Genomic DNA, 23,726 nt, shown 5'->3' with positions numbered 1-23,726 from the left:
TTTACCCCCCCATTCCTATTGACTCCCACCACTCTCCATTCACCTACACAGCAGGGGCAATTTACATTGGCCAATTAATTTACCAACCCGTGCATCCTTGGAACGTGTGAGGAAACCCACATGGTCACAGGAATAACAGGCAGCTCCAGATAGCAACCAAGGTCACACAGATGAACAAAACCAGGGTCTCTGGCACTGTGAGGCTGCAGGTCTATTAGCTGTGTAACCCCATACATGACATAGACAAGAAAGAGGAAGGGGAAAGCATGTAATCTAGTTAAATGCAACCATTATGGTTTTAGAATAATTGAACAAAAGATTTAAAAAATGATTGGGATATTACAGGAGTTTCCCTTGCATATTTTGATGATAGCAGGCAGCTATTTTCAGAATCCGATTCAGGATTATAAAGATTAGATCTGTTCATTTTTGCATTCCTGCTTGTGCAAACTGGTGAGTACTGTTGCCTACATCACAACCTTGACTATACTTCAAAATAAAGAAAAACTACTTCACGGGCTGATAACACATTTGGGACATAATGAAGGTTATACACGAGTAGATTAATTGACTTGTGCACACCTTTGTCCTTATGGAATCACTGCAAACTAACTGGAACAACAAACCCCCACAACCAGTTCAGTTAATGATCTGCAACTGCACGGAAAACATTATTTACGCGAGAGAGAGAGAAAGAAAACTGAAATAAACTAAGATAATTCCAGCAACGAGTGGCCTGATCACCAGGGAATCATCTCTAGTCCCCATGAGATCCGAAGATATAGGTGGAAAGCCCTTTATTTACAGTGAGCTGCACAACCTACATACCTTTGTGCTGTTCGTCAAATTCCAGTGTAATCATGAAACTCCGGTAGTTTATTCTTCATAAAATGAATCAAACTGACTCAATGAACCATTCGGCCAGAGACAGACCTACGCACGTCGCCAGGGCCCTCTTCTTCAGCTGACGCCGATAGCGCACAAAATGGGTAGCTAAAAGCAGAGCCGGAACTAATTCCTGTAAAATTGAAACAGAATTTATGTTTGTACGTTTGTGAGGGCGCAATGTACCGGTAAAATAAACAGGTGTTGATCGCGAAGGTTACTGTTAGTGTTTGTTGCTGGGTGTTTGCTCAGGCGGAACTGTCCCTGTGATGGACCCTTCGTCACTTGTCGCTCTGACAATGGCGGCGCCGAGCGGAGCGAAGCTCCAGTTGCCGGGATGAAACCTAGATACCGGGGTGGGCCGCCACCCACGGTACGGATTCCTTCTGGTTTGTCACAGACGCCTTCACACCTCGGCGTGATCGGAACAGCCCCTCTCAGTGAGCTCTCGTCCAGCTCCAAGGCGGCGGGGGCGGTCACTATGGTCGTAAATCACGCAGTGGACAACTTCTCTTACTCGCCCCCCACCCACACACACACCGGATACCTGTCCGTCGAAAGGATTTTGCAACCAGCCTTCTGTCAATCCTAATCTCTGCTCGAAACGTCAACTATTTTCCTCTATTGCCGCTGAGTTCCTTCAGCATCATATTTATCCATCGGTTTGAGCCAGCATACCAATATTCCTGTTTCCAGCGTATAGTTTATTTTCCAGATAAATACTTTCCTCCAGATCAATACTTGCCATATGAATCAACACTTCCATTATAAATCAACACACACTCACCCTCCCTAACAAATTTTCATCTCACTCACACACACACTCACACTCTCTCCTCTCACTCTATAGTTATTTGAGAGGATTTTACTTTTACCCATTTGTTAATCTCATTCATTGGTTTGAACCTGTGTTCTGTTATCTCTGCACTGTTCAAAGATCAATTTCTCCGTATTCCCACAGACTATTCAGTTGATTTGTCTGTCCTGGGATGAAAATTTGATTTTTCAGTTTTGTTATCAGAAACTATTTATTATACAAAGAGTATTGGATGAGAATCATAATCATCAATAATATTTATTTTAGATTCTAACCAATGTTTCGTTTTATCAGTTTTCTAAAACATGTTTTTGCTGATTTTTTTTTTTGCTTTAAACAAATTCTGGTCTAACTAAAAGTGTACGCAATATACTGCTTTTAAGCTTTACAAAAACAACTATTCACATGATCCTGTGGTTTCATTCAGCTCTAAGGGGCAGAGCCAGTGTTGGACCAAAGCCCCACTTTTGGTAAATTGTTTATGATAGTGGTGATGATGTGATTTGCTGGTTTTGGGGTCCAGGGTTTGGGTGGAGTAGAGGCTAATTTAATACTTTTGACAATCTGCTGATTGTACTATCTTTCAGTTACATGTTTACATGTGAGAACATGTTTGTTCAGCTTATGCTAGGTCTAGTATTGAGTCTGATATACCTGAACACGTTTTATGAATTTTGTTGAAGTGGTGGTAATTAATTGATAATTAATTCAGAAAGGTTAATGGCGAAATATTGGTAGCTAGAAAGAGGGTTGATCTCTGTGAACCTGAACTCAGGATAGCTGTGAGTTGATTGGCTGACTAGCACTACTATGGCATCATAACTGAAGTGATAACACATCATGTTATGATTATTTGTAAAATGTCCCTGCATCATTTGGTTAAATAAACTCACATTGCTACACTACAAATTATTTTGTGTGCATGCAAGTATATTTATAGCTTAACCTCTATCCATTTCTATCTTTGGGAATTTTTAAATTACGCAGCCTTTATTTTTGGCTAAGTGGTGAGTATGTGTAATGTATTGATGATCTTTTCTGATTATGACAGTTATGAGTCAACATGGCAATGAATGTGTTTGATAATTAGGACCCGTGGTTGTCTTTTAACAGTCAATTAATATCAAGGGTTAGATGTGAGCAGATTAATCTTCTCTATAGGTTCATTGTATTTTTTTAAATGTTTGAAACTAGGTAATCAGAAGGAAATAGATCAGGCAAGATTATATAGTTTATGATTGAGTTTTAAATTGATTTGGGACAAGTAAATAAAATATCCTGTTTAATGTAAGGTACTTTTTTATTCAGGACACCGTTCCTTTGGCATTTAAAGATAATCTTCACTTTAGTTTCATCTTGCTTCAAGAATTTCCACTAGAATGTTCTTTATTAATTCTTCCCGGTTCATCACTAAAATAACTCCACTCTGTTTACTTTTTTTTTCCCCACTTTTGCTCCATTTGTTAACCTGTTGCTCCCCCTTCATTTGAAACGTCAATGCTTGAGAAACTCCTCAGTGAAATGGTTTACAAAAGCAAAGCTCAGTAAATATACGTATATCATTTTTAGTATTATACTCTACACAAACTTTTAATTGAATAATATTTTTCTTTCAAATTTGCCTGATTTTCCCCTTCTGGCTTGCTAATTTTGATCGATCTATCTAACCATCTATTTAGCAATACAGCGTGGAGTAGGCCCACCTGGCCCTCTGAGCCACGCCACCCCAGCAACCCCTGTTTAACCCTAACCTAATTGTGAGACAATCTTACGACGACCAATTAACCTACTTGGTATGTCTTTGGACTGCGGGAGGAAACCAGAGCACGCGGGGAAAACCCACTCATCCCACGGGGAGGGTGTACAACCTTCTTACAGATGGCACCAGAATTGAAGTCCAAACTCCATTGTGCCATGCTATAATAGCATTATGCTAACTGCTATGGTATCGTGGTGCCCTCTGAATTTGGGAAGAATTATTAAGTTCTTTTAAAGGAAAATATACTTTACTGCAATGCTGTTGGAAAATTGTGGACAATTATACAGTGTATGTTGGAATGGAAGGAATATATAAGTGCAAGCTGAGGTCTTAATGCACTTTAGGCTTGGATTTTGAGTTACTTGCTTATAGAGTTAAAATTGTACCATTCAAATATTTTATAAAACTTGACTTAAGATTGCTTTTACCTCATTGAATATTCTGTGATTAATGATTCTGTGATTCTGTCTGTTAGGCACCAGGTGTTGAAATGGAAGGGGACCTCCCTTCAGGGGACTCTCTCCCTATTAACCCCAGGAATTCAGTAAATACAACAGGTTCTGCCTCAGGTACTGTATGATGCATGATAAAGTTTTAATTGAAATATTTTGCATATTTGTTTCTGTACCATTGAGTGAAAATTTCTAAACAATAATTCATTTGGGTGTTAATACTGTATTTATATCCGTTTCTAGAAAGTCACCTTGAACAGTGGCGAAGCAGTCTGAAACCTAAAGTAAGAAAGATAAGCTAAAATAAACATTGAATGTATTATTTCTCTATCACTTATTTATAGTATGGTGCTAGGTATTTAATTTTTGTCAGCCGATAAGAGTGTAAGGCAAATTCATGTTACTTGAAGTAGTTGATGGCTAAGGTTACTTTTGATAGCCCTTTGTTTGTCTTCCACTCAATGACCTTGATTTTTTTCTCTCTCAACCTTGGCCATTCTTTCTCTTGTCCTATAAGCTTGATGCATGGGAATGATAAAGGCTAGTCTTGAACTGACCTATTGTGTCTTGTACCATTGCATCATTGCCAATGTTCAGTAGAGTTGAGGCACGTTCTGTACAATTGTATAATTATCCCATTCTCAAACATTGTTCCCCTTTAAGTATCCCCTTTGCTTAGTGCTGAGGTTCATTGCCAGGAATGTCTGGCTGCATTGTCTGGGCCGTCTTGCTCCAGTCTGGATTTTGATAATACTCTGTAAAATTCTTTGTCAATGCTCATGTCTTTCCACGAAAATTTGCCAGGCCTTATGTCCCTGGTATCTCCAATTCTCTAGCCCACTTTGGAATTTGCAAGCTGAGTACCCTTTGAAACCAGTACCTGTATCTCACCCCAGCAACATAGCAGAAATTGGTAGTGGTTGAATTGACTGTGGAGCCAGAATTTTTGTTTACTTTTTAAAATACAGTAAAACTTTGAACTTTGATCTGTATACCTAGATAGTGGTGTTCCTTTGTTATAATTAATTAGTAAGAAAACTCTGCCCATTAAATCTCCTGCTATTGTCCCAAGGACAATGGTGAACAGAACGTTCCACCCCTTCTTGTATTCTTCAGGTTTACTTTAAAAAGACTGTTTTGATCTAATACTTGTACTTTATTTCTCAGCCTTCATTAGAGAATGTTACCTGTGCAAAATCCATTGGAGATTCAAAGATGAACTTCGGGAAAATGCAAGAGTTTGCTTCCGCAAATGCAGCAAGATATAAAACCACTCCTACAAAAGCTATTCATGCACTTCCAACACTGAATGGCTCTGTCAAAACTGTGAGTTATTTTTCCTCTTGTGTGCCTGATTGCACTTCACCCAACAACATGCTTTGTTGTTCACCCAACAACAGAATGCCTGTTTTGAGCAGGTTGTGACCTATAACCATATAACAATTACAGCACGGAAACAGGCCATCTCGGCCTTTCTAGTTCGTGCCGAACTCTTACTCTCACCTCGTCCCACTGACTCGCACTCAGCCCATAACCCTCCATTTCTTTCCTGTCCATATACCTAACCAGTTTTACTTTAACTGACAATACCGAACCTCCCTCTACCACTTCTACTGGAAACTTGTTCCACATAGCTACCACTCTCTAAGTAAAGAAATTCCCCCTCGTGTTACCCTTAAACTTTTTCCCCCTAACCCTCAAGTCATGTCCTCTTGTTTGAATCTCCCCTGCTCTCAGTGGAGAAAGCCTATCCACGTCAACTCTATCTATCCCCCTCATAATTTTAAATACCTCTATCAAGTCCCCCCTCAACCTTCTACACTCCGAAGAATAAAGACCTAACTTATTCAACCTTTCCCTGTAACTTAGGTGCTGAAACCCAGGTAACATTCTAGTAAATCTTCTCTGTACTCTCTATTTTGTTGAATTTCTTTGAATTTCTACAGTTTTTCTTGAATTTTCTTGAATTCCTCCTTGAATTTGTACAGTTTTTCTGGAGATGGCCTTCACATAGTGTTGTTGGGCAGGGAGTTCCAGTATTTGGATCCAGTGATTAAATTTCCATGTCAGGTTTGTGTGCTCTTCTTAGAGCAGGTCCTGTAGGCACTGCTGTTCCCTTGCACCTATTACACTTGTCCTTTATGATGCAGAGGTTACAGGCTTGGGAGATGCTGTTGGGGTATTACAGGTGAGTAGCTGCGATACATTTTGTAGAAGAAACTGCATGAGATTTCTAAAAGATGGATGGGTTGGGAGGCTGCTTTGTCATGGGTGGTGTTGAGTTTTGCTCTGTCAGCCAGAAAAAGAAGGGCCTTCCGGTAGCCACTTACTTAAGTTCTACTTCCCATTCCCACTCCGACATGTCAGTCCATGATCTCTTCCACTGCTGTGATGAGGCCACACTCAGGTTGGAGCAGCAGCACCTTATACCTGTCTGGATAGCCTCCAACCTGATGGCATGAACATTGATTTCTTGAACTTCCAGTAATTGCACCCCCCCACCCTTCACAATTCCTAATTCCCTGGCTCACCTTATCTCCTTACCTGCCCATCACCTCCCTCTGGTGCTCCTCCTTCCCTCTCTTCCATCGTCTTTTATCCTGTCTTGTCAGGTTCCTCCTTCTCCCGCCCTTTATCCGATTCACCAATCAACTTCCCAGCTCTTTACTTCACCCTCTCCCCCCCTCCCAGTTTTACCTATCATCTACCACCTTGTACTGCTTCCTTCCCTCCCCACCTTCTTACTCTGACCTGCTCTTTCTTTTCAGTCCTGATGAAGGGAGTCAGCCTGAAATGTCTACTGTATTCTTTTCCATAGATGCTGCCTGGCCTGCTGAGTTGCTGCAGCATTTTCTGTGTGTTTCCTTGAGTTTCATGAGGTTTGTTGGCACTGCTAGTGGAGAATTCTCCTGGCAAGTAGAGCGTATTCTGTCATATCCTGATTTGTGTCTTGTAGATGATTGAATGGCCTTATGGGTGTCGTTTTCCACAGAGCTGACATGCTCTTGTAGCCAAGTTGGTTCAATTGACTCTATAGTCATTGAGTTCCTTCATACTTAGGTGTGTAAGTTAGGTAGTTGTTTAATGATTTTAAACCTATTCATGAACTGCCAATCCACCTGTCTGGCTCAGAAATTGGCCAGGCAGAAAAGAATGTAACAATCAATTTCCTGCAGGTTCATAGAGGTTTTAGAAGACTGAAATTCAACTTTTTGTTTTACATTTTCTTTGTTCCCTCTCTGTTCTGATCCAGTTTTTCTTTCTCTCACTTTTCATTCCTAAAATTAGTAAGTTTGCAGATGACATGAAGGCCCGTGGTACCATGGATAGTGTAAAGGGTTGTCGTAGGATACAACAGGACATCAATAGGATGCAGGCCAGTGCTGAGAAGTGGCTGATGGAGTTGAATCTAGGAAACTTTGAAGTGATAAACTTCAAAAGGACGAGCCTGAAGGCAGAGTCCCCTCATTATAGGAAGAATGTGAAAGCTGTAGAGAGGGTGCAGAGGAGATTTACCAGGATGCTACCTGGATTGGATTCGATATCGTATGAGGAAAGGTTGAGCAAGCTGGAACTTTGGAGTGAAGGAGGATGAGAGGCAATGTGATGGAACATACAACATAGTAATAGACCCAAGAACAGTGCAGCACAATACAGGCTCTTTGGCCCACTATGTTGTGCTGACCCTTAAATGATTCCAAGATCAATCTGACCCTATCCACCTACATATCATCTATGATCTTGTACACCTCCACCAAGTCATCCCTCATCGTCCTTTCTAAAAAGAAAAGCTGTAGCTCACTCAACCCAACCTCATAAGACATGCTTTCTAACCCATCAACGTCCTGGTAAATTTCCTCTGCACCCTCTCTAGATTATAAGAGGCACAAATATAGTGGCCAGCCAGCGCCTTTTTCCCAGGGTGGTATGGCTAATATCAGAGGAATCCTTTTAAGAGAGATGCCAGAGGTATAGGTGCCTGGAACTCACTGCAGTAGTAGAGGCTTATTCTACTGCCCATTATGCAACTGGCATTTAGGGCAGCAGTGAAGGATCTCCATCTCTGGCAGTGTTTGTAGCTTGGTTTTCCACTACCGTCAGTTATGTAAGTTACAGGTGGAGACTCAGGAATACCATTGTGCTCAGATGTAGGAGGATTCTTCATTGCTGTTTCTTTAACAGTTTTGTTTTACCAGTCAAAGTTGTTAGCCCTGAAATGAACTCCTGAACCTGGAGGACTGGTAGACCACTCCTAGTCTAACCTCTGCCCTTTGACCTGTTTGGTATGGGTGACCCTACCAAGAGCCAAAACATAAAGCCCTCATTCCAGCCAACATAGCTCTCCGGGTCATCAAGGCATGCAAGCCTCCAAATCACAATAGCACATTGAAACAACTCTTTGATAGGGACATAGATGTAAGAAAAATGGAGGGTTATGGGCTATGTAGGAGGGAGGACTCAGATTGATTATGGAGTAGGTTTATATAGGTCAGCACAATGTCAGGGACCAATGGATCTGTCCTGTGCTCTACAGTTCTGTATTCAAAATATATTGGTAAAGTAAGTGATTCTCTTTATTAGAGAACAGTGAATAGAGTTGCCCTGATTTCTCATTGGATTATGGATTCATGTATTGTTTTAATCAGTGATATTTTATTTTCTGTAAAGAAAATCTTAACAATACTCTTTCAAATACAAGAAAAATTACTGTATTAATCTTTGTTATGACATTACCTTTTCATTCTCAGATTACAAATGTGGATCTGGAGAATGCTACCATTCAGAAACAACGCAATGAGTTACAGCTGCTTGTGGTGGAACTAAAAGATCGGGATAAGGAGTTAAATGAAATGGTGGCTGCGCATCAGAAGCAGCTGCTGGCGTGGGAGGAGGATCGAATGCGTATACTCAGCTTAGAAGAGAGATGTGCCAAAGTGGAGCGTTCGTACCATTTCTAAAAATTTACACTGTGTCTCTGTCTTATCAGCAAATTCTGAGATGTGCTATTGGCTTGAAACACTCAATAATGGTTGGCTGTAGAGAATTTAAGAGATTATTTATGTTGGGAAAAGTAGAACTGGATTTTTAACTTGCTAAAAATACGCTGTTCATGGATCACAAAGTTAACATGCAGATATACCAAGGAAAACACACAGAAATAGTGCATACAGAGTTTCTGTAGCTACCTGTTTCTAAACCTTATAGTCTTTTAATACAATTAGAAGTAAAACATTCTTCATAGCAGTAATTATAGATCAGCAGACAGAAAATACATGAACGTACCTTTTGTAGAATTGTATATAAACGGCTAACGATATTGTATGTAACAGATGAACTGCGAAACAGGAATGAGATGATCAGAAATTTAAGTACACAGCATAAGATTTTGGAATCTCAACAAGTTGATTGCGTAAAAACGCTCAATTGTACTCAACAAAAGCTGAAGGAAATGTCTGAAAAAGCAGCAGGGTATGCCAAAAACTGTGAAGAGCTGGAGGTAAGACTGGCAGTAGGGAAAAAGAAAACATTAATCACGTTTTTGTCCCTTAAATGCCTTTTTAAATTCAACTGATGGATTCTGCTTGCCCCAACCAGGACAGGAACAAAAGTCTGAACTCCTCTGTGATGGAGCTGTCTGCCCGGGTGGGGCAGTTACAGGCACGGGAACAGGAGCTCACTACAATGCTAGAACTAAAGGTATTAAAATTGATCAGTGGAATGCACAATAAACCTGTGTTCTCAACTATAAGCAGATCTTACACATTTACATTCCTGATAGAACACTAAGAGTAAGGTGTGTAATTGTTAAGTTAATTATTGATTTATATACTTTTGAAAAAGGATTATTAACGTACTGTGTCTGTGTAATGTTTTCTTTGTCTCTGATGTCTTCTCTCTTGCTCTCAGTGTTTCTTCATCCCTCCCTTTGGTTTCTTTGCCTTCCATTTTTGACAAAGGTCCTTTAGCCGGAAACATTAACTGTCTTTCTCTGCAGATGCTGTCTGACTTTCTGCGTATTTCCAGCATCTTATATGTCCCATTAATGTAAAATTTCCTTTGTTTATTTATTGAGCTACAGTGTGGAATAGCCCTCTGGCCTTTCGAGCCATGCCGCCTGGCAATCCCCCAATTTAATCCTAGCCCCTCCCCACGGGACAATTTACAATGACCACTCAACCTACCAAGCACAGTCTTCGGACTGTGGGAGGAAACCTGAGCACCCGGAGGAAACGCACGCTGTCACATGGAGAACGTACAAACTCCTTACAGGCAACAGCAGGAATTGAACCCGGGTCGCCTGTACCGTAAAGCAGTGTGCTAACCACTACGCTACTGTGGCATCCAAGATCTAGATTTGGGACCAATAACAGCGACAACAGTTGATTTGCCATATGCACAGTATCTCCAAGATTCCTACCATGCATAGTTGATCATGGAAATCTTGAAGTTGTTGCCCAGGAGTCATTCTTCTTCTTCGTAGCTTTTTCTGAGACAAACAATAAAAATCATTTGAATACGTGCAAATTTGAGGCATTTAAGAAGCAATAAACTATCTGGAAGTTGTTCTATATGTTTTCTTGCATAATGCTGCAATAACCATTGTGCTAATACATTTTGTCTAGGACAAAGACATGGTTGAAGCTAGCAATCACATCATGGATCTTACAGCTAGATTTAAAACCTTGGAAGGTGCACTACGAGAAGCCAGATTAAATGAGACAAATTCAAGGAAAGAGGTTCACGACTGCAAGCAGCATTCAAAGAAATTACGGCATGAAATCTGCAAACTTAGGGGTAGGTGTAAATTACAGTTGTTTAGGAATTGACATTAATAAATGTGCTATGGAGGATAGTAATGCATTTAAGTATTTATACAACTACTCATTCACACTGTAGTATCAAGTGATTATTTATTTACTGGTGTCTTTTTATTTCTATGTTACAGAGATAAACGCTGAATAGTTTAGATTTTATTTTATTTCTCTTCCCTTCTCCCCTCTGATGGTTCTTATTGTAAATACAGAAGGAAGAGGCAATGTGATATCCCATCCAAAATAGGTGGAGAGAAGAAGCAAGGGAGCAAATTGAAATTGTAAATCAATAGTTGCGTGGAATTGAAGAAAGCTGATGTTTTAAAGATAGTCTCAGTATAAACATCAAACTGCACCGCTCCTCATCACTTTGAACATGATTTGTTTTATCTTGTTTGCTGTCTCTTCACCATCCACTGTCACTTTTTATCCTTTTTCTTTTATTTAGATGAGTTGGATGAAAAAACGGTAGAAAATAATGAACAAAGGGAAGAAATTATTCGCCTTAAACAAGAAAGACAGTATCTGGGAAATGAGCTCACATTAGCTGGTAAACAAATAATCTTAAAGTAAACATAGTACTTCCACCTGTCTTTGTTGCTGAAAGTTACTTTGTAACTCATTATGGATTACAAGTTGGTGTACTGTTGCTGATCCTACCAACGATATCAGTAAATCAGTGGGTGTAGCCCTGTGTTCGAGGAATTTGGGAGAGAAAAATGAAGTGCTCTGCACCGAATTTCTTGTTTGGTGACCAAAGGGCTAAGGAATGATGCTCCTCTTTCCTTAATAAAAGTTCATAAGACATGCCAGAGTCTCTTTTTCTGGGATGGAAATACCAAAATACTAAAGGAGATGCATCTAACTGAGGGGTTCTCAACCTTTTTTTATGTCATGGACCAATAACATTAAGCAAAGGTGAGAAGAGAAGTGTTTGTTTTTACACAAAATGTGGTCGGTGTCTGGAATGTCTACCAGAGGTAGTACTGTAGTGGAAGCAGGTACAATAGTGGCATTTGAGACACTGCTAGATAGAAAAATGAATAGGCAAGGAATTGAGGGATGTGGATTATGCACAGGTAGCAGAGACGTACTTTAATTTGCCATCAGGCTTGGCACAGACATCATGTACAGGCAGCAGAGGCTTAGCTTACGTTGGCATCAGGCTTGGCACAGGCACCATCTGATAAAAAGCCTGACCATGTGCTGTATTTTTCTATACTTTGAACGTTCTCATCAGCACAAACGAAGGACGTGCTTAATCAAGAAGTATTAGGTTGTTTTTTTATTTTTGCCCCAATGAAGTTGTGCTCTGCTCTGTGTCTTTGGTTTCAGGATAAAAGGTTAAGCTGAAAACAATACCTTCCTAATTTTTGAGCAATTATTTTGACTCTGACTGCTTCAAAAATAAATGGAATTGTATTGCTAAATCAGCTGAAAACCAATGTCTTTTCAACAAAAAGATTGGTAGGAAGGTAAGTTGTGAAGAGGACATGAGGTCAGGACAATAGATAGATAGGTTAAGTGAGTGGGTGAAGATCAGGCAAATGAAGAATGCCCAAAGGTTCATTTTATTATCAATGTATGTATGTAGAATACAACAGAGACTGCAGAGTTCTGAAATACAGAGCAACCTGTACGTCCTAGTGCACGATTCACAAAAGGTGAGTATACAGTAATGGCAGGTAATTAAAGCTAATGGATTATTGTTTTTTGTTGTTAAAGGAGCTACGTACTAACCGGGGGTTTATTCTTCAGTTATGTAGGAAAATGGTCAAACCTCATCTGGAGTACAGTACCGTGGACAGTTTAAGAAATACTGTTAATACAAAGGTTCGAAGGTTCATTTTCTTGTCAAAATACATGTACAGTACAACTCTGATATTTGTCTTCTCCAGTTGCAATGGTGCCCATCTTCATCTTCATGGGCTGATACTAACGCGAGTGGATCGTGCCTTCAGCTCGCTGGCTGATTTTGTGTAGCCTGCAGCTTTGTGGAGGAACCTATCAGAACTCAACATGCAACAAAAATGTGACTGATAGAACAAAGGCACGATCCACTCTCGCTTGTGTCAGCTCATGAAGGCGAAGGACACCATTTCAACTGGAAGGCAGCCAGAGTCTTGAACAAGAATTTCTCAAAGCGTGGTTCTCTACAGAAGGATCCATCAACAAACACATCGACATAGATCTGGTATGTGAACCCTAACGGAGAAAAGATAAATAGCAATGTCAACAATCAAAATCGCCAGTAATCTTGGGACCTGGACAGCGAAGCAAACACTTCCAGTGGACCTCCCTTGAAGCTAGATAATCAGAATCTCCTACTGCTAAATTGTTCAGTGTTCTGAAGCAGCCAACCAGATCCTGACCTCTAAGTAATATCCATTCTGACCCCAGGGGAGTATATAAATCAGCATTCTGAGGAGACAATACCCTCAACTGTGCACTGACAATGGCTTCTCGATTGGAGCTGAAATGTCTGCAAACATTTTGCCATTCTCGGCGACCGACCAAACTTCCGAATAGTCAACCCGAGCTACCAATATTCCGCAATATTTCAGACAATAACAATCCCTGCCCTCCTCACCTGCAAAAAAAAAACAGCGACAATAACATTCCCCGACCCCCTCACCCACAGAAAAAAAACAGCAAAAATAACAATCCCCAACCTCCTCACTTGCAGAAATGAACAGCGACAGTAGCATGAAAACCCCCACCCCCCCAAGAAAGAAAATGCCACAAAACAGAAGGAAACCAATATGAAGTACAGTCCAGTGATCACAGAAATCTCTTTTCGTCTGCATACAAGGAGAGTGGCCGCAGTTCAGCAGTTGAAATGCAATGAAAGCAGTTCAGTATAAGTTTATTGGACTAATACCTTGAATGGGTAGGTTTTCTTATGAGGAAAGGTTATACAAGTTCGGCTTCTATCCGCAGGAACTTGGAAGAAGTTGTGATTGCTTAAGATTTTGAAGGATCTTGATAGGGTGGATATGGAGAATTTTTTATTGAGGCTGCAGCTAGAACTGTGGGAACTTCCTCAAAGGGAGGTGGAAGCAGTGTCTCGATTAGCAAGGAGGTGAACAGTAACTGCAGGTGGACTCAGCCACAATGCAGAGCAGTTGGAGAAGGTTCAGAAAGGGGCAAAGGGGCTTACTCCTCCCCCTCATACCAATATTCAAATATGTGTTTGTATGCAAACACTTAAACTTGACTTTCATTTCTCTGTCTGTCTGCCCGTTAAGCCACTGGTGTTTAGAGCAGTGATGAAGGTCCTCCATCTTTGGTGATGTTCAGGGCTTCCTTCATCGTGTCAGTGGCTTCCTCTCAGTTTTCACTACTGTTAGTCATGCAAGTTCCAGGTGGAGACTCAGGAATACCATCACACTCAGGTGTAAGGGGATTCTTCATTGCTGTTTCCGTAACAATTTTGTTTTACCAGTCGGGGTTGTTAGCCCTGAGCTGAACCCTTGAACCTGGAGGTCTGGTGTCTACCCTTTGACCTCTTTGGCATGGGTGACCCTACCAAGAGCCAAAGGATAAAGGTCTGACTTCAGCCAACATAGCTCTCCGGGTCATTGAGACACGCGAGCCTCCAGACCACGACAAGGTTGTGACCATCGGAGGTTGATTTTCACCTAACCAGATATTAAATAATTTTAATGTGAATATTGAACCAGTTTGTGTGTGTAGAATACAAAGTATTAGTTGACAGTATTTGCATTTCATTTTCCAATATTTTTAGTAATTTTACATGCTACATTTATATTAAAGAGTATAATTATGTGTCTTTGCAATTTTATTTCAGTTGAACGGGAGAAGAGAAAAGATCAGATTCTGGAACTGGCAAAATCTAAACAGGAGAGAGCTGATACTGAACTGCATGGTCTTCGGCAGGTAAGGTCATCTGAAACTTGTTAATTGCACCAAATTTACACAAGTTTGCCATGAAATAGAATACCAAAGTTGACCTTCAAGTTTAATGGAATATGCGGTAATTTGATTGAACATGTAACAGAAATGGATACGTAGATAATGAATTCTCAGCAAGATTAGTTACCGAGACTGGGTGTCATAGGAATGTGAACACATAGGGTTGTTTCAGACCTTTTGATTATTTTAAGTGGACCATTCTATTACCCTTTTACATTCTGAAAACAACAAGTACAATTTAAATAATCCCTGGCATCTTTCTGACTGATGTTAAACTGACAGGTCTGTAGATTCCTGATTCCTTTTTCATTTCTGATAAATGGAATGCCATTGTAGTTGAAACGTAATGGTCGATCTCAAAAATTATAGCCCTGACTTTATAGATGAGCAAAATAATGTTCATTAGGCTTCTACATCATAGACTTTGCCATAGACCAGGGGTTCCCAACCTTTTTTAATGCCATGGACCCTTACCACTAACCGAGGGGTCAGGTTGGAACCCCCTGCTATTTAGACATAGTCTTATTCCCTGGAATCATTGCTAATAAAGTTCCTGATCATGATCATGTGACTTGCTATGTGGTAGAGACCCAAGTCAGAAGAAAGCTCACTTCTTGTGCCATTTATCACTGCCAGTTTAAGAGGAATTTGAAGCACAGCATATACAGTACTGTAATAGTAAAACATGAGCCTGAAATTGAACTAGGAGAGAGATGTGTGCCCTCCCTCCCTGCCCCCCCCCCCCCCAAGAAGGTTCATTTTTGCACAGATTGTTAGGCATTTTGCACCACCCTCGTTTTGTTAAGGGCAAAACCAGTGAGGTTCTGTGAAGCCCATCATTACCATGCAATATTCATTATTACAGACTATTTCTATCACGGCTGTTCATGATAAGACTCTATGAATTGCAGTGTAAAGGTTCTCACCTGGTGTGTGCCATTCAAAGACTAATAAATCTGGATGGCTTTAGAATCTCACTCTAAGAGCTAGAGAAATGTGCCTAACTGGGTCGTGTTATATCAGTCTTGTCACCTACAATCAAGTTCAGGTTCAAGTTTAATTGTCATTCAGCTGTAAATGATACAGCCAAACGAACAGCGCTCTTCCAGGTCCAAGGTGCACAGCACAGTACCAACAGTTACACACAGCACAAGGCAGATATAACACGTATAACTACAAAGCAGTAAACGTACCGTCTCCAAAACATTTAGTCCAAGTTCTGTAGATTGATGGTGCTTGGGATGTTGTCCTGGAGCCACTTTTTTGCAAGAACAAGTTCATCACGTGCTGGTGCAGCAGCAGAAGAACGCAATCCAATTTGTCTTGCACTGAGTGAACACCGGAGGGCAGGACCAGCAGGTGAGGGCAGTACGGATGCCTGCCACGCCACACCGCCTCTGGCGTCTCCTCCTCTGGGCAGCAGCAGCGGGCAACCCTGCAGGACGAGGGCCCAGTCTGCACAACAACTGGGGCCATACAGCTACCCTGCTATTCGTCTCACCAATGATTTTGTCTCATTTGCAGTTTTCTACATTACCAATGTCCAGCAGAGTCTTGCAATCACAAGGAAAAAGTCCATGACAGTCATTTGCACCATTCGTTGGACTGTGCACTGCCCCCCGTAGCAGGTGGCAACACAGTATGCAACAAGTCCAGCTCCACTGCTATCAGGGTGTTCGCCAGTGGGGTAGATCTGCAGTCCTTGATGTTCTTAATATCCAGCAGTGTCTTGTGATGATAAAAAAGATGTAAAGGATGAACAGTTACACCTTTGTTTGGACCCAGAGTGGCTGCTATGACTTGAGCACACTGCGATCTAACCAAAATGTTACAATGCTTTAAATGTAAGAAGTAAACAAGTTACAGGTTACGCAGCTACTTTGCTACTTTAAAACAAGGCCATTTTATTCACCTGCAAGTTAAACTTCTTTCAGAAAATAACTTTTTACACACTGTAATTTTTTCTTTACAATGTAGAGTAAGTGTAGCCAGCCACTAAGTGGCAAATGTGGAAAAAAGTGACTGTTTCTATAAAATTATTTCCCATTGATGTCATCATGATACTTTTGAGTCAGTTGTATAATTGATAGAGATGAATGCTTAATTGGTAAAAAAAAAAATGGACTGGATGGACAGATCATCTACTGTATCTGGTGCTCCGGATGCGATGTCCTCTACATTAATGGGCCTGACATGAATTCGGGAACCGCTTTGTCGAGTACCTTCACTCCATTCGCCAAAAGTGAAATTTCCCGGTGGCCAACCATTTAATTACCATCCCCTTTTCTGTTCTGACACATCGGTCTGTTGCCTCTCTACGGCCACGATGAGACCACTCTCAGGGAGCAGCAACAATACCTCATATTCCGTCCTGGTAGCCCCCAGCCTAATGGCATGAACATTGATTTCTCCCTCTGGTAGAAATTCCCCTTCCCCTTCCTTCTTGTTCTAATTCCCACTCTGGCCTCTTACCTCTTCCTCTTACCTCCCCCTGGTGCACATTCTTCCCTTTCCTCTCCTTCTCCAGCCCTTTACCTTTCCCACCCACCTATCACCTTCTAGCTTGTCTTCCTTCATCCCCCCCTCACCTTTTTATCTTGTGTCTTCCCCCTTCCATCCCTGTCATGATGAAGGGTCTCAGCCTGAAACGTCAACTGCTTGTTGGTTTCCACAGATGCTGCCTGGCCTGCTGAGTTCCTCCAGCATTTTGTGTGTGTTACTCTGGATGAGCAGATGCTGCTTGAGCTCTTCCAGCCGACTGTATGTTGCTGCAAGTTCCAGCATTGGCAATCTCTTGTGTCTGGATGAACTTTTAACTTGTTTCTCGTAATTTTTCTTTTGATCATTTTTGCAAGGAGGTATTATTGACAAACAGATTGTATTGCACATGCTTAATTATCTGCAGGACCATAATTGTTAGCTATATTCTTTGAAAACTATCCAAGTTTATACTGTGGGCTGTAATTTAACCCTTTAATCCCTGGTATAGTCTGAATTTACCTAAATGATAGTACTTTAGCTTCCCCATTATTTCCTCACTCTTTACATCTGTGTCATTTTGAGTTGTGGATGTGAAAAGCTTCACTTTGACCTTTTCCACGTTTCTGATCATGACAGGGCTACTGGTTTTACAGTTTATAAATTGGAATTATGTATGTATTTCCCATATCTACCCATCGAGCTAACTTCACAAGGATGAATAGGTTTGCTTACAACTATCTTACCTTTTGCTCACTTTTACTAATGTTTTCAGTTTCTTCATTGCTGTTCTTTTTCTCTTGACTCTTATTCTTTGGTCTTTATTCCGTATTTCTTAAATGTTTCATTTTCTTTCTTCTTTCGTTTATACTTAGGAAGGTAAATCATTCACTGTTGGTTGATGTTTTATCAATTTATGATACAGATTTAACATTTAAGATGCTGGGCATAAAAGCCCAATTAGTATTTAAACCAAGTATTCCAGAGCACAAAAAATAGAATGAGTATTTTAAAATTACTATGCCCTTTTCCTTGAACGATGAGAGCATGTGGTTTGGTTAGTGAGCACAAAGTGGATTAAACTTGTGGTCCCTGAGATGTGTCCAAAAACATGGTGAACTCTGTTCCTTAGGCTTATGTGTGGGGCCTGCTGCTGTGCTGTCCAACCAGTTACAGTCCTCAAACTGGTTGGGTCGAGTTGTTCTCCGATCTTGGCAACGTACTTGCAAACATTTTGTCACCATGCGAGGAGACATAGACAGTGACAAAACGCTTGCAAGTAAATTGCCAAGATCAGAGAACAACTCAACCCAGCCATTAACCACCCGAGCTACATATCCACCACTGAACTAGGATCCTTGTCTCAGTCTTCCTCTAAAATTGAAAGATTCCTTTTATGTTAAGTAGGGCTACTAAGACTTGTTGTGATAACAGAATCAAGTTGTTACTCAAATCAAGGTGGCTCCTTTGGTATCAGAAGAATGGTGATATTTCAGTTGCCAGCTTTATGGTCTTATTCTGAGAAGTCAATAACCATTGAATCTTTATTGTGCAGTTTCAGCTATTGAATGGCTTGCTATATCCATATAGCTTAATTAGTTTCTGAAATCTGGGCTTTTGCTACCTTTATCTAACATTCCCTTTGCTCTACAGGTATCTTTTGAGCATTCTGCACATCCACTCTGTGTAGAGTACATAGGATTCAGTAGTTAATGATTTCTCAATTTCTAAATTACTTAGCTAAACTGATAAAAAAACAAATATTACAATTGTTCATGGTTGCATTGCATTGAAACAAGCTTACATTGTTTGACTGTGTGCAGAAACTGATGCCTTGTTCACAAATCAAAATTATGATGAAATTAATAAACAATATTTTTCTAGTATGTAGTGTACCCTTACCAGATGTTTTTTAAAAGTTACATGCATGTATATCATCTTAATATGTAGCCATTCCATATCTTATGATCAGGTAAATGAAAAGCAACAACATGACTTGCAGCTCCTTCATTTGAATCTCGAAAGTTCTCAGGAATTGATTCAAAGGCAGGAAGAGAAAATTCTTGAAATTAGGTAGGCAGAAACAATTGATTTTGTCATTTTAAATATCACTTTCATATACCAGTGCCACCCCTTCTGTCATCAACCCAATATCTTTCTGCTTAATACGTTGAAAGGACTCATCATAAATGTGTCTTTGTTGAAACCGGCATAAGCTACTTAATATGCATCAGTGTGTTACCCCTTGTTAAATGTAAGCTATAAAGTTTAAGTGGCAGATTTATAGTGGGATTGTTTATTAGAAGATAATTAAATAATCTCATTGAGATTTGCATTTTGGATGAAGAAAGTGTCAGGAAGCGTGGTCTGAAAGTATTCTGGGGTAAGCTATTTGGAGATTTGTATGTCAGGTCTAATGTGACTGTAATATTTATTTGATTTATTTTTTGGGGGCAAGCATGTACTCTGCAATGTGAAAGCTCATAATACTGAATTTTTGTTAATGCTTGGTGCAGTGTATTTGGTGCTTCTCCATCTTCCTCACTGGCATTCTACTCTTTGGTTTCAGTCAGATACTTCGTAATACATTTAAAAAGTGGCATTGCTATGTCCTTTCATGTGATGTTTTTCATGTTTTAATAACGACTGGTTTCTTCAGCCACATTAGAACAGAAGTTTCATTCATTTAATGGCGGGGGGGTGTTTGATTTTGAGCATCTTCATATGTTAGAGGGCAAAAGAATATGAAATATTTATTTTGAAGTAGTCTTTACATCTGATCTTAGTCATTGATTGGATTACATGACCAACAGTTGTCAGGAAAGTAGGGTGGTTTATTATATATTACTGTCTGATTGCTTCCATTTTTACTAAGTTTGTGATCCAACGAAGCTGCTTAAAAATGTACAGGCTGGAGATGTGCAGAGAGGCTATTTCATGTGATGTAAAGTTCAGAATAGGGAATGTGATCTTGATAAAAGCTGTCTCAATTTTGAGTAAAAATCAGGAGCCATTTTCCCCACAAGTACAGTGGAAATCATGAAGACTCCTCAAAACTTAGTTGATACTAAGACAATTAAAATTTTTAAGCTCACTTCACCAAAGATATAAAAGATTTTTGGGGGGAGGGAGTGAATGGAGTTTAGCTGTAGGAATGTACTTAATGACCTACTGTTGTAATTACATATTGTGGCGCTATAATGTTAATGGAAGTCCCAAGATTCGGTGACCTTTTGGTGAAATATGTCTGACTTTCCTTTTAAGATTTTAATGGTATCAACACTTGCAAAAGTGAGGGGAACACCAGAAGTTAACCTATCCATTATAACTGTTATACTTTTTTTTCTTTTAGTTCTGGTAGATTTTTCTCACAGAACAACAATGGACAGAATAAGGGAACGGGACAAGAACATCAGAATAACATGGTTTTAAAAAAATGGACAAAAGAGTCGACCAAAGATTTTAAAACAGAATCCATAACCAATAGACACATAGAAGCAGCAGCCAAATCAACTCAGAACCTTGATGCTGAATTTATTCCAATTGGTACTAAAGAACAAGGCCATTTATCGGTCACCGAAGATCGCAATACTCTCAACTGTAGAAATTATAGCTCATCAGATTTTGCAAATGGTGATTGTGCTAATGGTCAAGTTGCCTTTCCTCTTGAGTTTGATCAGTATACTAATGCAAATCTGAAAGGGAAGACCAGGAGTCTTCACTGTAATACCAATGAGCCGAATAAGCATCCTACAAAATATGTTGAGCCAAAGCAAGACTGCAGATATACAAGAGCAAATGATTGTGGCTCACCTCAGGGAAGAGAAAACGACGTGCAGCAAGTGTCAAGGAAGCAAAAGTGGAGAGTTGAAGGATCTGTGGATGGCAGCATGATGGAACATGAGAATGTAGCATACATGAATACCGATCACTGCAGTCCCAGCTGCGGCACCTCTTCCCATTGCAAAGCCGGCGCAGTCAGCACATCAACGGACACTCATCACTCCCTTTGTTCAAAGCTAAGTGCAACCTCTGTTGCATCAACAAAAGAATTGGGAAAGGCTTCTGAGAATCATAACCTGGAAGACAAATACAGTAATGAAATGATTGAATGTGGAATAAATGAAGAAATGCCTCCATTGCCTGCAGAGAATGAAACTGACCGGGAGGCTTCAACGTCAGAACAAAATTGGATGAAGCTCTGTGAGCGAGCTGTTGATGTAAAAGATATGTGGTGGCTGTATCTCAACGATGGCTCAGGATCCTCGCATGGGTTAGGTACTCCTATTGGTGTGGAAAAAAAGAGGTGTGGCACTTAATTTATTTTTCTCTACATTCATTAGAAAAGGAATTGTTGAATTGTTTTGACTGACTTTTGTCTTAGGTGCCTGATTCGGCTGGCTAGTTATTCTCTGGAAACTTTTGCTAGCTCAGTAATTAGAAACTTTTGGCAAGTAGAATTATATTTACTAAACCTTGTTTGTATCCTGTTGTCTTGCATATTAGAAAAGAATACTTGGGCATTTCTACATTGCTGAGAATCTGAAATTCTGTTCTATGGTTTGTCACTTTAACAATCAACAAGAACATTGAAAGAATATAAAGCTCAAAAAATTGTTACTTGACTAAAAAAAGCACAAATATTGGAAATGTAAAATTAGATTCAGAGTACTACAGTGTACTGACACATTTACCTGCACCTGGACCATGACAATTTCAGCATAATGTTCCAACTCCTGGACTCAGTACCCTGATTTATGTAGGCCATTGTGCCAAAGACTCTCTTTCTAACCCCATCTCCCTGTCATGCATCTTTCAAGAAACAATGTTTCTTTATTGATAGGTCAGTTTGGGCACCTCAGAGCCATCACATTCACTGTATAAGTAATACCCTGGTTTGCCTTTCCAAAGTACAACTTCTGTGCATTATATTCCAACCTGTTAATTTTCAGCCCAGCTGGTTGAGATCCCTCTGCAAGCTTTACTAATTTTCCTTGCTGTCCGCTCTACCACCAACCTCTCCCCATGTTGGAAATATACAGCAAGTCAGGCAGCATCTATGGAGAGAATCATTGACTAATGATCAATTAGATAATAATGTTGATTTTTTTTCTCTTCATGTGAATGTTGCAGGGATATTTACAGCTGCTGTTAATTTTGTTTGGACTGTTAATGGGTTAAATTTCACTCCGCAAATGTTAGAACTGAGTGAAATCTGTGTTTCAAAATCACTACAGTCCTTTCCTTTTCATTTATTTCTTGCTGTGCCAATAACAGTGATGAAAGTCTGGAAGTGAGTGCATATGGTTTGGAGTCGCCACTACATTTCAAGAATTCTACACCAGTGAGGGAAATGCCCAGGAGAAGGAGCAGCCTCCATGATGAGCTTTGTGTAAATGACTCACCAGCAAGACTGACCTCCACTGAGGACAATACAATGATGTCTTCTAACAATGTAAGTTGCTAAAGTCCATTGAATGAAGGTTTATGACTGGAGAAGGAAACCACTCTGGTCAGTAGGAACTTTCACTGACTCTGATATTCATGTTTACGAAGATCAACCAAGAGGGAATTTCCAAGTGCAATGAACATGGCAATCTTCAAATACAATGTGGAGAATGTTTGAACAGCAATAAAGTAAAATTCCGTTTGTTACTGATCTGAAATGTTTGGCAAATCAGGTCCATTTCCATTTTGTAGTAAACATGTTATGTGTAAACTAGCAGCCAGAATATATTAGCAATTAATTTCTACCTTCTTATCAAAGTCCAGGTAAAATTTATTAACAGTACATACAACATGTCACCATATACAACCCTGAGATTCCTTTTTCTGTGGCCATACTCAGCAAATCCATAACAGCTATAACAGGATCAATGAAAGATCAAGTAGAGTGTACAAACTGTGCTGATGCTAATATAAGTAAATACCAATAAATAACGAGAACATGAAATAACAAGATAAAGAGTACTTAGAAGTGAGTTCCTTGGTTATAGGAACATTTCGATAGGTCAGTGTAAGCATTCTCTTTTGTTCAAGAGCCTTATGGTTGAGGAGGAGTAACTGCTCTTGAACCTGGTGATGCAAGTCCTGAGGCACCTGTACCTACTACCTGATGGCAGCAGCAAGAAAAGAGCATAGCCTGGGCAGTGAGGATCTTTGATGATTGATGCTAGATGGTAAATGGTAGGGCATTGAGGAATGCAGTAGAACAGAGTGATCTACGAATAATAGTGCATAGTTCCCTGAAGTTGGAATCTCATGTGGATAGGATGGTGAAGAAAGCTTTTGGTATGCTGGCCTTTATAAATCAGAGCATTGAGTATAGGAGTTGGGATGTAATGTTAAAATTGTACAAGGCATTGGTGAGGCCAAATTTGGAGTGTTGTGTACAGTTCTGGTCACCGAATTATAGGAAAGATATCAACAAAATAGAGAGAGTACAGAAGAGATTTACTAGAATGTTATCTGGGTTTCAGCATCTAAGTTACAGAGAGAGGTTGAACAAGTTAGGTCTTTATTCTTTGGAGCGTAGAAGGTTGAGGGGGAACTTGATAGAGGTATTTAAAATTATGAGGGGGATGGAT

At 40.0% G+C, this 23,726-nt stretch overlaps 2 protein-coding genes across 6 annotated transcripts in view; one reads left to right on the top strand and one right to left on the bottom strand.

Moving 5' to 3' along the window:
* denr (density-regulated protein) overlaps nt 1–1,352 on the bottom strand; it is a 32,889-nt gene extending 31,537 nt beyond the window's left edge. The window contains exons 1-2 of one of the 3 annotated variants that reach the window (XM_073065542.1): nt 1,107–1,352; nt 829–1,018 (exon numbers count right to left, since the gene is read on the bottom strand). The gene's annotated coding sequence lies outside the window, so the exon portion shown is untranslated. Of the gene's footprint in view, nt 1–828 lie in introns of all 3 variants that reach the window. The other 2 variants (XM_073065541.1, XM_073065543.1) reach the window with 2 other exon arrangements.
* The window catches only part of hip1rb (huntingtin interacting protein 1 related b), a 171,045-nt gene continuing 148,476 nt past the window's right edge, over nt 1,158–23,726 (top strand). For 2 of the 3 annotated variants that reach the window (XM_073065535.1, XM_073065536.1), the window contains exons 1-13: nt 1,158–1,258; nt 3,937–4,030; nt 4,157–4,197; nt 5,081–5,239; nt 8,662–8,854; nt 9,244–9,410; nt 9,509–9,610; nt 10,537–10,708; nt 11,174–11,275; nt 14,537–14,625; nt 19,112–19,212; nt 20,492–21,445; nt 22,417–22,594. In XM_073065535.1, coding sequence (XP_072921636.1) covers nt 1,223–1,258; nt 3,937–4,030; nt 4,157–4,197; nt 5,081–5,239; nt 8,662–8,854; nt 9,244–9,410; nt 9,509–9,610; nt 10,537–10,708; nt 11,174–11,275; nt 14,537–14,625; nt 19,112–19,212; nt 20,492–21,445; nt 22,417–22,594 — 2,388 coding nt within the window. In that variant the 5' untranslated portion in view covers nt 1,158–1,222. Of the gene's footprint in view, nt 1,259–2,059; nt 2,173–3,936; nt 4,031–4,156; nt 4,198–5,080; nt 5,240–8,661; nt 8,855–9,243; nt 9,411–9,508; nt 9,611–10,536; nt 10,709–11,173; nt 11,276–14,536; nt 14,626–19,111; nt 19,213–20,491; nt 21,446–22,416; nt 22,595–23,726 lie in introns of those variants that run through there. The other variant, XM_073065537.1, reaches the window with a different exon arrangement.

Source organism: Hemitrygon akajei, chromosome 14 (genome assembly GCF_048418815.1).
Source record: "Hemitrygon akajei chromosome 14, sHemAka1.3, whole genome shotgun sequence".
NCBI lineage: Eukaryota > Metazoa > Chordata > Chondrichthyes > Myliobatiformes > Dasyatidae > Hemitrygon > Hemitrygon akajei.
The sequence above is the reverse complement of the archived record's forward strand: the minus strand, read 5'-3'. Positions and strand labels throughout refer to the sequence as shown.